This window comes from Protopterus annectens, chromosome 8.part0 (assembly GCF_019279795.1).
Source record: "Protopterus annectens isolate FY-2018-M chromosome 8.part0, PAN1.0, whole genome shotgun sequence".
NCBI lineage: Eukaryota > Metazoa > Chordata > Ceratodontiformes > Protopteridae > Protopterus > Protopterus annectens.
Window position 1 is genome coordinate 211,306,742 of NC_056741.1, and position 15,648 is coordinate 211,322,389.

At 36.7% G+C, this 15,648-nt stretch overlaps 1 protein-coding gene across 1 annotated transcript in view; it reads left to right on the forward strand.

Annotated features, from left to right (window-relative positions):
• Nucleotides 1-961: 961 nt before the first annotated feature.
• LOC122808193 (endothelin-converting enzyme 1-like) overlaps nucleotides 962-15,648 on the forward strand; it is a 1,395,094-nt gene continuing 1,380,407 nt past the window's right edge. Inside the window, exon 1 of the mRNA XM_044079161.1 lies at nucleotides 962-1,311. Within this exon, the coding sequence (XP_043935096.1) occupies nucleotides 1,276-1,311 (36 nt within the window). The 5' untranslated portion in view covers nucleotides 962-1,275. The remainder of the gene's footprint in view (nucleotides 1,312-15,648) is intronic.

Consider the following 15,648-nt stretch of genomic DNA (forward strand, 5'->3'; position numbering starts at 1 on the left):
CTAAGTCACAACAAAATGAGACACACTAAAACTGTTTTGCCTAATTCCTTACTGAAATTTACAGATTTTTCTAATTCTTTTCTAATGCACCATTTCCTCTTGCTACACATATATACATAAAACAATTCTTATGCATGTTATAAATAAAAAAGTTTAATAAAGCATATAATGCACGCTGAAGTGTATTCATCCAAATATAACATACTTATACATTATGTAGTTGGTTTTATATTACACGAGTTGACAGTATATGTTGCCTTCATTGCCATAACTTTAAATGAAATTACTTAGCAGTTTTCTTTTGTGGATAGACACACGGAAATAATAACAGTTGCCTTAGGAATAAAAGCTTTATCACTTTGCAGTCAACAAGGTCACCTTTTACTGGACTGCAATGATATCTCTTTCTGAAAAAAATGAAAATCAGTTTAAAAACACTCAAAACGTGTGTTCAAGGGTAATATATCACAGCAACCATCAGGTTTAATAGAATTTCCCCATATCAGTTCACCAGATTACTACAAATCACAAACACCAGATGATGATTATCATTTTCAAATAAGTTTCTGGGAACACAAAGCACAGCATTTAATGCATTCTAGCACTGCCTACAACCTTATTTAACACAAATACACACAAACACACACACACACACACACTCATATGCACATATATATCTTTATTTTTAAACTGCCAGAAGTTAGGAAACCTCCATTACACTTCTAGGCATTCAGTGTTACTGGCTGATTACTGTTGCATCTTCTTTCTTCCAGAGTCATTTGGCAAATGGTTCCCACAGAGGAAAGAAAACATATCTCTAGATAAACACAGAATGACTGCTTATGGGAAGTAAAAGTACTTCACAGTCTGACAACTCCCTCTGCTCTTGCAGCTGCATTTTTTTTTTATATTTTGGTGGGAGGTGGTCTGCTATGTGAAAAAAAGCATCAGCCAGATTATTCCTCTTGTATAAGGTAAGGAGGACTGTCAAAAAGTGTGAAGAAATTAGCTTACATTGCTTTGCCTTAGGCATTAGCTATATATGACACATCAGGAATTTATTTATTGCTGTCTGTATTCCAGGAGTTAGCGTCTGTGTTGTTCTACCTGTACTTACAGCATATATATGGATTTGAATATATTTTAATATTAACAAAGAACGCAACATACAGAAGAACACTGAATGTGCAAAAGAATCAAGAAGACTTGATTTAAGTTTTTACTGCAGAACAAGTATATATTTTGGTGATATTCTGTGGAATCAAATATACTTTCATGGTGGAGAAAGTGACCATTTTTAACAACCAGCAGGTAAGCATAATCTGATTTCTTTTTCCTGGTGGTGACTGAAAAAGTGAGTCAAGTTGCATTCTCTTGCTGTACTATCATGCATTTTATGATGCCTACTTCTCTGTATAGCAGAATTCTAAATCGTCTTTACTATCCCCATTCTATGAGACACACACACACATATGCTTATATGTATATTTATATATACATATACATAAATATATATATATATATATATATTTTTTTTGTCTTACAGAAAGCAGAAGGGAAAAAATCCATATTCTAGTATCAGCAAGTCCTAGCAGATTACTTTTGTATTTACTTTCTACATGGATGTTGCCTTGCAAAAGCATTAAGCATTTCTTGGGTTGACTATGCAAACAGCATTTCTGTTTCTTGTCTTGGAGGTCTGCAAGACTAAAGAGTGAAAATTAGAAAGCCCTGTATGAGGAAGATACATAACTGTACACTACAAGGGAAGAGAGAGACATGGATGCACTTTGAGATTTTTGTTGCTCTCCTATAAAGAATTTTATTAGTATTCTAAACCCACTTGTATTTTTTGCTGCTTGTTTACGTGGAACTTACATCTGAATGCATTATTCTATTTATTTTGGATAAAGTGTTAAGAAAGTGTGTTAGCTCTTGCGTATTGTCAGGGTTGGGTAACTAAGAAAGTACTGAACTGGATTAGAGTTTTTTCTGTGCTGATGACTGTGATAAGCAAAACACTGCATCTTCACATGAGAATGCCCCATAGAAAAGGAAAGTTTGTTCCAGGTCAGGTAGCAAAGTGCAATAGTTAGGCAGGAACTCCTCATCAGTTTATAGCAACCTATATAACTAGCATCCACGATGGTCAAGTGCCAACTCAGTTAGCCATCCCATTAAAAAAAAACACATTGCATGCAGTTGGATCAGATCACACATGTCTCATTTTTGGGGTGTCATCACATATTAAAATGGAATAAATGAAAACAGTCGGTGAAAGAAAGGCAGAAATATCTGATACATCCATGTACTAACAAAAAGATAAAGGTGAAATGGTTCTTCACCTATGCCACATGATATGTTAATACAAATTTAGAAAAGTGCACTCTTTATAGTCTGAGTACTGCCTGCAGCATATGGACACTTAATTTGAGATGCTAGGGTAAACTAGACTGCGCTTTCATAATATGCTAATTGAACTGAAGCAGTCCACTATTTCCCAGTCTAAAGATGAGAGAACTGAAAACAAGAGCTGACTTGATGTACAATTATGTGGTTAACAAGAAACAAAACACAGACCATGTCTGGAGCCTACAAAAGCTGGAAATGTTCACAGGAGAGGATTTTAAGAGTGATAACAAATTCATGAAAAATGAGCTTAGAAAATCTGTTTCCTGTGATTGTCCAAGCTGAGTGCTGTGGTTAATATGATAACTCTTGTCCAAGCTGAGTGCTATATTTACTATTATAACTTCCATGCATACGTAATAAATTTAATGTCTAAGTATATATAACTGATTTTTAATTCAGTTTTATACATTCTAGTACAGCTTTTAAGAATGTTAAGGGAAGACTGCTTCTTGGCTAATCTATAATAACATTTTAGTACAACTTCACAGAAGATAATTTAAATTATCAAACCTCACATATTAAATAACGTATGAGTCAAACTTAATAGCAGTAACACACTGGATGTTGTATTATTGCTAAGATATCACTCTTGAGCTGATGATCAAATTCAGACTTGTCTGCACACAAGCGCAGTCATAATCCTACTTCTGTGCAACATTTTTTTTTATAAACCATAGTAGAACACTGACCCACATGTACCTTTTTAAGACTCAGACCAGACTCACTGTTTGGTTAAGAGACTTGTCAAATCACACTGTAGGCAAATGAAGGCTGAGGGAATCAAACTCTGGACTACAGGAAGCAGGCGGTTAACAGTTTATAGCCTTAATTCTTTGCAGTAACTGCCAAGCAAGCATCACCATGGCCATATCCCCTGGAACCAAATACAGCCAGCACATACAATTTCAGAAATAAACAACTGTTTGTCTTCTTGAGGTTTTTTTTTTGCCTTGTCGTTTTGGTCATGGTATAGTGTTGCCTCTAAAACTTGTTATGTGAATATAAGGGGGAGGAGCACTGATATCTCATGTTACAGGCCTCGTTTCTCTCACCATATCACCTCTGCAATGATTACACTTAAGTGTGCAGCTACAGATAGACAGCCATTCCAACAGCTACTGGATGCTAGCTTCTGAATAGCTGTGATAATGCAATGGAAAAATGAAGAGCTGTGTGTCAGCAGCTGAGAATGACTGAAGATGAAAGGACGGTGGGTCATGAAGTAGGGAGTCACTGGGGACAGTTATGGGGGCATGTTGTTTTCAATGTTTTTATAACCAGAATAGATGGAGGTCTGCAAGGAAATGCTTTCCTTTTTGCTGCAATATTATGCAACAGGGGTAGTATACAAGAAGCTGACAGTTTAAACCCACTGAAAAGAACACAAGCATTACCTTGTGATTAACACAAACTAAATAAATGAAAGAAGTATAAATATGGAGAGTACGAACTAACAATAGTAAAAGTTAAAGTGACTGGAGGGTGGTTGTATTAAGATTAGCTAAGTATAAGCAGCTATGTGAGAACAGCATGGGAGACTGGCAAAAGTCTGAAGTTCAAAGGGAGAGGCAGCAACAGTAAAAACAAGGTTTTACCGCATACAAAGCATTTAAGACCTGATGTGGACTACTAAATGCACTCCAGAAAGCCTCATACTTATAAGGACACAGTCAGTTAACAAAGTATATATGCCGTAGTTTGCAAAGGAAGTAATGTAATGCGAAATCAGAAGAAATTGTGTACATTTCTGAAGGTATGAGACAAACTGGAATACTGACAGATTTAAAGCACACCTCTAATGAGCAGATTGGTATGATATTTTCCAAAAGAAATGTGTGACTGCAGAAGCCATAGTCCAAAGATACTTTGGATGGTTAAAGAAAGGTATATGGTACTATTATTTCATGGAAATGGATGTGGATGACTGATTTGCCATTCTGAAGGGGATTCTGGGTCAAAAAACACTGATGAAATTAAATAATGCATTATGATGGTATGGGGGAAATGTGCAGGAGATGAAGTAAGATCTGCAGCTTATCTATATTGTAAGGAAAGTGATAGACCAGGTGGCACAATGACCCTTATGTGCTGTAAGTACAGAAGACTCCCTCTTATCTGGCCTTTCTTTGACCAGCCATCAAATTTCTGCCGTAGCCTTAGCAAAAGACAACTGAGAAGAATACCACTTCCATCCCCTCTGGGCTAAATAATGACAGACATTTGAGTTTTATACTTCGTATTCATTAGAAAAATGCATATTAACCCAAATCCTGTTATTCTAGCTGATTTATAACCTATAAATGCTATTCTGTATGCTTTTTCTGATTAACCAGACATTTGTTTATCCAGCCTAAGGTCCGGTCCCAGTGAGATCAGATAAGAGGGAGTCAGCATTTCTGATCTATAGCAGAGTGTTAGTGGTGTGGGTTGGATAATGGCATATTGCCCACAACCCCTAAATGCAGGCAACCTTAATATCACTACAGTGAATGTGCGCTATAATTGCTTGCCTCATGTCCTGAACTACCATGTCAGATCTACAAATAAACATTTTTGCTCCTCTTTTCTGTTCAACAAAACAAACCAAATATATAAAAATAAGATGCAAAATAGTTTGACTTTTTGGGAAGTAGTGCAATTCTAAAAATAAGATGAAAAATAGTTTGACTTTTTGGGAAGTACTGCAATTCCTAATAAGTGCAGAGGCTGCATAAATCACTATAAGATAGTTTCATATCATATGACTTGACTCAAATGATCCAATTGTAGGAAGAGAAATGGACAACTGAATAATTTCCGAATGGGCTGTTGGTTATGAATATTAAAAGTTATGTTTAACACTGTTCAAAGATTTTCATACCATCTACAAACGCAGAAATCAATGGATAAAAAAATATTGTAAGATAATCTACCCACATGCAGCACTCACACTCTTCACCATTACAAATGCACCTGCTGTTTTAAAGTCAGTTGCTCCATCACATTTTAAGAGTAAGGAATTCTTCCCTTCTATCACATAGGCCAGACCACATCCTGTAATCTAAAATCATCTGTTGTTCTGTTGAAAAATGGAGAAAGTGAACTAAAATGTTAATTCCCTAAATAATGACTAACTGGGGCAAACAGTTCCTCCAATACTTACATTCAAGATAGATTTGGGTAGAACTTAAGCTTAAGAACAATACTAGAAAGTTGCATAAAGGGAGAAAGGGTTTAAATCTAAACAATATATATGAATACAACAAATACACCAAGCATATTTATTTATTTTATTTATTTATTTGACGTTTGTTTACCGGGGTAGTCTGTCTGGGTCTACAGAACCCATTTTCAGCAGAGGCCTGGTGAGAAAAGCTCCACATACAGTGCAATACAAATACAGTATAATCCAATACAATAAAAATTACATTAGAAATACTGTACAAAAAATAAGTTGAAAGAACAAACTGCTACAAGATGTTGCAATATGACATTGACTTTAATAGTACATTCAAAATAGAATGTTAGTTTCAGTCAGGAAAATAGCAGCCAGAAAGTTAGTGATGCAGATAGATAGTGAGAGAGAGTTAAGAAGAATAGAAGCAATAAAGCCTGAGCAGTAGCTTAAAGATATGGTATAGAAGCAGAGAAGGAGTTAGAAGAGCCTTAGGATCTTGCAGTCTGTGAGGGATGAAATGTGACAGAAGAGGAAGAACTGAGCATTAGGCAGGCTTTATGCAGGAGCAGAACCATGTATTTTTTAAATTATTTTTTAAAGAGGCTTTGAAATGGGTTAGGCCAGGCTTAGACCTGGTAGCTAGAGGTAATGAATTCCAAAGTATAGAGACACAGTATGAATACAGAGAGTGACCAGGTTTTCAGTTGCTCCTACTACCATTGGAACTGTCTTGGTATCTTTCTTCCACATGGCTCTTGCTTCTGCCTGCAGATCGAGGTATTTTATGACTTTGTGTCTTTCTGTATGCAAGACACTGTAGTCACTAGGTGTGGCGATTTCAATGATCAATGCTACTTTTGTCTTCTTTTCTTGGACCACTATATCCGGTTTTCTAGCATCTATCTTTTGGACTGTTGGTATTGGGTGATCCCATGTGATGTAAACTTCATCATTTTCTATGATACGCTGTGGCTCATGTTATCAATGTTTTTCAGCCACCTCGATACCATAATGTTTGCACAATCTCCAGTGTAACAATCTCGCCACATTATTATGCCTTTCTGTATACAGTCCCTCTGCCATTAGAGAGTTGCAACCAGCAATAAGGTGTGTGACTGTTTCCAATTTGGTTCCACAAAACCTACATATGTCTGTTTCTCCCACATGTTCAATGGACTTAGTAAACCAGTGTGTACGTAGCCCACTATCTTGGGCCACCAATATTAACCTTTCATTTCTTGATGTAAATTCACCTCTCCTTAACCATTCCTGCATTCGTTCTTGATCAACATGATGCTCTTCCAGAAGTTTTCTATATTTGCAACTATATTTATGTTTTTTCCACATTTCTTGCTTTCTCATCTGGTCCTTCACCTTATATTCTTTCTTTTGTTTTTAGCACAATTAGTTGCTGCCTGATTTTTATCCACTTCTGGTTTGATTTCCATTCCTGCTTGACGTCGATATGCTTCTGCTAAATTAAGCAGAGATGTCATCTTAGATTTATTCTCCTCATGTTTCAAAACATTCACCACATTTGGATCTTGTGAGGTCAGTAGATATGTGTGGAGTCCCACGATTGCAGATCTATACATGTAATCAATTTCAAGGAGGCCCATCCCTCCTTCAAAATGGGAATATATAATCTTGGTATACACTGATTTTTATAAATCATTTGGTGAGCATGAAGCATCCTTCTTATTTTAATATCCAGTCTATCCAACCCTTTTTGGGGCCAGTCAATCACTCCAAAGCTATAAGTTAGGACAGGAAGAGCAAATTGATTTATAGCTTGTTCCTAGGTGTCTATGCTGTTTTCAGGATTAATTTAAGTGTTCTAAAGTACTCCTTACTAAACTTTATTTGCATTTGTTCATGTTTCATTGCTGATCCTTCATCAATTCCCAAGTACTTATACATTCCCTCTTGCTCAAGTTCTTTTATATCACATTCTGTCTCAAACTGATGTTTTCCTGGTGCTGCAATTTTCCTTTTTTAAAGGTTGCTTTTGCACATTTATCAAGACCAAATGACATTCCAATATCATCTGAAAAAGTTTTGACAACCTGCAGCTGTGCTTTCAGTTCCTCATCTGATGAGTTACACAATTTTAAATCATCGACAAAGAGAAGATGAGAAGCCATTAGACTTTGTTATTTTCTAGAAGCCAAATTATAGCCATAATGGCTAGGCTTGCATAGGCCGTAGGGCCAATAGCCTGGTACCAACCTATGAACCTATAAATATTATGGGAAGAAATATCCAGGGAATTGTTATGGCTAGGTTTGCATAGGCCCTAGGGCCGATAGCCTAGTACCAACCTATTTGGACCTATAAATACTGTGGGAAGAAATATCCAGGGAATTGTTATAGCTAGGCTTGCAAAGGCCCTAGTGCCGACAGCCTAGTACTAACCTATGAACCTATAAATGACCTAAGCTGTTAAGTAAACAGCTTAATGGATTAATGGCAAGGCAAAATAGCAACGGTGACAGGGAGTCACCCTGGAATATCCCCCTTTGGATTTTTATCCGTGGGATAATAATCTGTCCTTTATCATGGCTTAACTGCAAAGTGGTCTGCCACTGTTTCGTGGTTACTGTAATGTAATCAATCAGTGTAGAATGTAGCTTATACATTTCTAAGCACTCTTTTATCCATGAATATGAGATGCTATCAAATGCTTTTTTATAGTCAATCCATGCCATACTTAGGTTCTTCCTTTTCTTACAGTTCTCCACTATAACTTTAACAATAAATGATCCTTTGTTCCATATGACTTTCTTTTATTGCCCTTTTGTTCTACTACCATAATTGAGTTTTCTTCTAAATGACTATAAACTCTGTCAGCATCAATCCCCATGTATAGTTTACATGTCATCGGAAGACAAGTTATTGGTTTATAATTTTTAGGGTAGCTTGCAGGTTCACTCTTAATTAAGAGCACTGTTTTTCCTGTTGTTAACCAGTGTGGTGTCTGTTCGGGGTGTGCATATAAAAAGTTCTTACTCATGGCTAGATCCTCATGTAAAGAAGTACTGCATCTGGGCCTGGGGTTTTCCAATTAGAGGCTTTTCTCAACTTGGTTTTAATCTCTCTGGCTGTTATTTTATCCCATTTTATATCCTATACTTTTAAACTTCCTATTCTTTCTTTTAGTTTTTCTCTCCATCTAGTATCTTTGTTATGTTCCACAGGATCTTCATAGATACTTCTCCAAAATGTATCTACTTCCTCTTTTTTCGGCGGTATATCAATTCCTTTTACCTTATTTCCCAATTCTCTATAAACTTTTTTGGGTCATCAGTAAATAGCTTATTTTGTGCTTTTCCCTTATATTTATCATTGTATCTTCTGAGTCTTTCCACCTGTTTTGAAATTTTTAGTTTGTTATCTCCAATAGTGCATAATAGATCCTGGTCTATTCTAATACTGCGCATTGTTTTTAACACATCTATCTTTCTTAATATTTTTGTTGATCTGTTCTTCTAACAATGACACTTCTTGTCTTAGCTGCTTTATAGTTTTCTCTATTCGATATTTCCATGATGCTATTCACTCCCCCCCCCCCTTCTCTCACTACCCTATGTTCCTGTGTTAGAATTTTATCAGTTATTAATTTAGGAGCACAGTAATATATTCTGTTTACTTCTGTTGTATCGCATGGATCTCTATGGACAGTCCTAATTACTGTTCATTTGTTTTATCAAGCTTCTGACTTTTGGGGGTTTATTATCCTTCTGCAGTCTATTTCTCTCATTGATCTTAATATATCTGTCTTTGTCTATTAAATCAAGCAACTCTTCGCTTAACTCCTTTTCTTCCATACTGAGGGCACATCCCTTGTTTTCTATTTCCTGCGGGCATTCTATAGAAAGTTCTATAACATCTTCTTGTGGCACATTCTCTTCAATTTCATCCTGTGTCATCTTTGTTTTGTCATATGGAAATTCACTGGCCTATCACTCCTCAACATTGACTGCATCAGAGTTTCCACAGTTTCCTGTTCCTTTCCTTCCTGTCTAGCTTCAAGTAAACATTTATACTGGTTTCCTGTGGAAGGCTCTAAAATATCTTGATATGGCACCTGCCCTGTTGCTTCCTGTTCCACTGGTTTCCCATTAATTTGGATATCCATTGCTCTATCCTGTTGTGGTGCTTTCTGCATTTGATTTTCTACACTGAATCCTTCTCTTTGCAGCTGTCCCATTACCTCAGTTTCTATTTCTTTGACTTCTCAATTACTAATCTCTTTTTCTACTTTTCCTCTTAGTCTTTTTATTTTTTGTATTGTAAAGTTTTCCATATCCAGATTCCTTTGCCTATATTTTTCTTCAAATATCTTTGGTGCTGCCCTTTTTGTATTAGTTTTGCTTTCTCCTTTGCATAAATATTACACCATATTAAATATCTTCTCCTTTCTCCTGTCCATATTTCTTCTTCACGTCTCCTGATCTTCTTGCTTTTCCTTATTTTGGCGATTCACTCCATCATGCTGTGATGTAGTCTGTTTTAGACCTTCTACATTAAATCCTTCACTTCGCAGGCACTCCATAACTTCAACTTCTATTTCTTTAACTTCTACTTTACTACTCATCTTTTCTACATTAAATCTTTGTGCTTTTAGTTTTTTTATTGTGAAATTTTCCATATCTGGATGCCTTTGGCTGTATTTTTCTTCAAATATCTTTGAAACTGCCTTCTATATATTAGTTAACTTAGCTTTCTCCTTTGCAAATATTGCACCATATCAAATCTCTCTTTCTTTCCCATGTCCATATTTATTTTTTATATTTTTCAAATATCTATAGGTTTTGTTGTTTATATTTTCTCACTTCCTCAGAGGCTTCTTTTTCCAAAGAGATCAAAGTTTCTTGAGCAATATACTGTTTTTCAAAAATCTGTTGTATTAATGAAGGCAAATTTTTATTTGAAGCTTGTGACAGCTTTTCCTGCGGAAGTATTTTTCTTTCCTCCAATTTCTCTCTTAATTGTTTTGTACATCTTGTGTCTGGAAATTCTGAGCTTTTTACATAATAGTAACAATACATAATTTCTTTCTTATCCTCAATAGTCCACTCTGTCGTCTTTATGGCTCTTCTTTGGCCAATCAATTTTTATCATTTTGTGGACTACTACTTCTACAATGGGGGGCCGTCCTCCCCCTTAGCCTGGCCTGGCCCCTTTGTAGGATTGTTTCTGTATTTTGAGGATTTTACACTGTCATTTTTTCCAGTCCTGTCACCAGTGTGCCTACCAGGATTGGGCACTTTTTTAACCTGGGTCTTGTGCACCCTGCTATCTTTTTTTATTTTTGATTTACTTATGTCCATGATATATGCTATATAAATACAGTCTATATATCAGTGTCGCCTTGGTGAGATTTTTTGAAAAACAAGGTCCACCTCATGAAGGTACTCACCAAGACTTGAGGATGAATTCAATTTCAGCACTACTATGCTCCTTTGCTTGCTGACTTTTCATCTCTTCATCAGGACCCCCTTTCATCTCTCCATCAGGACCCCTTTCATCTCTCCATCAGGACCCCTTTCATCTCTTCATCAGGAACCTTTGTGGATGGGGTGATGTGAGATTGTTTCCATATGGTAGGTACTTCTGAATAGGATAAAGACCTATTTATAAGGATACTTGCCTCCTTTGTGGATGGGGTGATGTGAACTTGTTTCCATATGGTAGGTACTTCTGATTCAGATAAAGAGCTATTTATAAGGATACTGATTGGGTAGACGACTGAGTTAGCAGCCAGTTTGAGGTAGTATGGGGGGAGATTGTCAGCTGAGGTAGAGCAGGGTTTTAGTTTTTGTAGCAGTTTCTTAATTGTGCCAGTGGGTACGGGCTGAAATGAGAATTGGGATTGTATGACATTTTGTTGAGTAGAGGGGTTAGTAATGACAGGGTTAGAAGTAGTTGATGGCCTGGGGTTGATGTCTGAATAGGTTGAAGGGTGGGGGGGTCCAGCATTAGGGGTGTTAGTTAATAGGTCTGAAATTGATTTTATGAAGTGTTTGTTAAAGTTTTTGGCTGTTTGTGATGGAGGGGTATCTGGTGATAGGGTGCACTCTCCATTTCTTCCAGGGTTAAGTAAAGAAGATATGGAGTGCCAACATTTATTGGGGTCAATTTTATGCTTGAGTTGAAGCTGTGAATAATATGACTTTTTATCTCTGTTGAATAGTTTTGTCACTTTGTTACATAGTGTTTTGAAATTAACATGATTTTGTTCATTTTTGTTTTGTGTCCAGATTGACCAAGCCAGGTCCCTTTGCTTCATCAGGTCTTTACATTCCTTAGAGAGCCATGGTGTTGAGTTCTTTTTGATTCTTTTCATATGAATGGAAGCTAGTGTATCAAGTATGTAAAGGAAGGTGTTATTAAAAGTATAGTACAGCATCATTAAGGAGTAGTTGTTTAAGGGGTGTCCAGTCTATTTCCTGTAGGAGATTATTGAATTTATGCTGACAAAAATGAGTTGAGTTTCTAACTGATTTTATAGTGTGTACTCTTAGTTCTTGGGAGTTTATTCTAAGGGAATAAGCTGGTAGATAATCGCTCAGGGAGTTAGACAGTGTACCAGAAGAGGGGTAATTGGCAGGCTGGGATACTAGAATCCAGTCTAAGGTGGATTGGCAGGTAAGATCTTTGCTAGGTGGGAGGTTGGCATAATGGTTAAGGTGTTTACCTTATAAACATAAGGTGCAGGGTTTGACTCTCACATTGGCTAGGCTGAAAATGGCCCACAAGGGCAGTTAGCCTAGTACTATTCTATGAACCTATGTATCTTGTTGGAGCATTGATAAGCTGAGGAAAAATAAACAGATTTATACTATTCGTGGGCAAGTCGGAAGCTATGGTTTGCCAATCTATATATACGTCTCCTAAGATTACTGTTTCAAGGTTTATTGTTTGGGATGTCCAGGACAAAATATTTTCCAACACTGGTATATTGTTACCTGGTGGGATATATATTACTATTATACAAATTATTTTTGATATATTGAGGTTCAAAAAGTAGATTAGTACCTCAGCATTGATAAAGATGGGTATATTACTGGTGTAGGGTGTGATGTTGAGTGTAGAAGGATATAGAAGTGCTATCCCTTCCCCTTTATTTAGATCTATCTCTTCTGGTTACTGCAAAGTTTGGAGGTACATTGGGGTGTAGACATGTTTCAGTAAGGGCTAGTATGTCAGGTTTATTTTGATCAATCCAGGCATGCAGTGGAGCTATTTTATTACATATACTTCTAAGGTTATGAGTAAGCATGTTTAAATCTTTGGGGTTACTCTTGTGGTTAGAAGTAGAGGGTGGGCCAGGATTAGGATGTATGTCTCCACATTTGGATAGATAGGTAATGAGGAATGTGTACCATGGGAAGTGTTTTTTATTCCTAGGTGAGGGTACTGGTGTCAAGTGTGGTTTCATAGGAGGTGAGGAGGCCAGTTTGTGGCTTGAATAGAATGGGAGGGTATAGGAGAAAAGCTGGGTGGAGATATGTGAGAACCTGTGTTGTTTATTGGGGAGAGGGTTAGAGGAGGTTGTTGATGTGTATTGGTGTGTGGGGGTATGTGAAGATATAACTGCAGTGAGACTGAGAATTAAGAGTAAAGAGGCTAGGCAAGTTAGGAGGAGCATATCAACTGTGATAGTGGGTTTAAAATAGTAACAGTGGAATTTGAGTGTTTGAATGCAGTTTCAGGTGTAAATAGAGATTGTGATTGGTCAGTAGTAAAATTATGGTGTAATGCTAGTTTGTATGTATAGTAGAAGAGAAGGTGGTAAGCCTGGAGTTAATGTAAAATAGTTTCAGGTGGTGATTTTATTGTAATGGTAAAGTTGGGTAAAATGCAAAAAAAATTATAGCAGAAGGCATGTGAATTCAAGGTGATGGATATAAGGGAGAGCAGATAAGTTTGGCTAAATAAAAGAAAATAAGGTGTGCATGAAATGTGGGTATGGACAAGTTAGAGTTGTATTTAATTGGATCATGGGAATGAGGGGAAATGGTTTGCTTAGGATAAGAGTAGAGGTGCTGGGGGAGGGTGGGATATGGGGGAAGGGCAGGGAAGCGGAGTGAGCAGATGCCTGGTTACTATTTAAGCTATATTCCAATATGCTTTAATTTGCTGTTTTTGTAATGACAATGAAATCTGCTTTTCATGTGCTAGCATTTCCACTTCTTTCTTTCTTCCTTCCTTCATTAACATGGGCCATGGACTGGCATATGTGCCACTGTTGAACAATGCAGAAAACTCACGTGTACTATAGATGTATGGAGGTGGTGTACATGCTTATCACGACTGGTTATGGGTATATCATGATAATTTACAAGCAAGAGAACAAAGACAAAAAGATGCACACTTATTTGTTCTTGCTTGTTCTGTATTTTTTTTTCATTTAACAGAGCAAAAGCAGGTTGACTTATATGTCATCTGACTCAGTTATTAAAGAAGCATTTGCTGCAAATATGACTCCCAGACTTCATGATCCAGTTCTGACGTTGATGTTCTCCCCATATCCGTGTATGCTTTTCAGGGTTCCTCACAAGAATATTTTGGCTAATGGCCTATAGTGAATTGTTTATATGCATTTTTAACACGGAGCTGTAGTCTGTATTAGACTTTAAGAATGAACTTGGGGCTGTGGTAAATGCACTATTGTTATCTGGCCTGACTACTGTGATGTTCTGTATCCTGGACTGCAGAGGGTACAAAATTCCATGGTTAGGCCAGTATCTGTCATGGCTAAAACTATTCATATTATGCCAGTGCTGCAGGATTTATGCTAGTTGCCAGTCACAGTGAGATATATGTTTCAAATTGTAAAACTCACCTACTGTGTCCTACATGGTCTACTTCATGTTTACCTTAATTTTTTTTTTATTACTTTTAACTTAAATTGTACTTGTTTGGATCCTGTAGTGCTAAAATATTTACTATTGTTATTTTTATTGCAAACATTCTACGTGGATTAGAATTTTAAATAAAATAATAAATAAGTTGTAACAGTAATCCTAAAATTATAAATAAGAAGGACCACTTGCAGCAATAAGAAGGAATACATAGCAGATGTCACATAAGTTGCATGTAATGCTGTTTATTTATACAGAGTGCCTGCCTACTTTACAGGGGAATGGAAGCAGATTGCCAGGTATTTCTTCCCTATCACACAGATATAGTGCACACACCTATGGACAATATACAGTCACTAGACCACCTTCTACATGCAAAGCTCTCAGGATTCTGTCTCCAAAATGTGGACAATTACTTCTTATAATTTAGAATACTTAGGAAAAACTTCAACTGGGAAGTCACAATATGGTTAAAAAGTGTTACTTCATGCAAGGATAAGGTTGTTTTAATGAATTGATATAATTCAATATTATTTTACCACAAACATTTGCTAAAAAACTTAACAGTGAATGTAATCAAAAAAGTGCCTACAATTGCTGGGCATGGGAGTTGTCTGTGAATGAAAATGGCTGCTGTCATGAAGAAGTTGAATAGTCATTAATCTGGCTTTACAATATTATTGTGCATTTGCGTAAAGCAAGCTATGATTCTTTGTTGTGGTCATTTTTTAATCACAATCAGACATCTGAGGTACACATACACTTTCAGTAAAGTGGCTCTGGTTGATGGGCATGGAAGCTGTATATGCATATTAACTTAACCTGCAGGAGCAGTGTCAAAAAACATATTACATTTGCTAAAATCATTGTAAAATGATTGCTGCTATGGCTTATAAATGTATATGCATGGGGGGGGGGGAGTAATAGTGTATCTAAGAGTAACAAGTCAGCCATAATTTCTTTTAATCTCCATCACAGTCAGATATCAGCAATGTACACAACAAGTGCCTGTCTTTGATGGTGAGGGCAGGCTTTGTGTGAAATCAACTGATTACTGCCACAGTGGCACAGTGTGCAGCAATGCCATCTCATTTTGCTTGGTTCTGGGGTTCTGTCTGTGTACAGTCTGCATGTCTTCCCTGTCTTTGCTTGCATTTATGCAGATGCTCTGGTTTCCTTTACAGCCCAAAGCCATGCCATAAGTGTTTC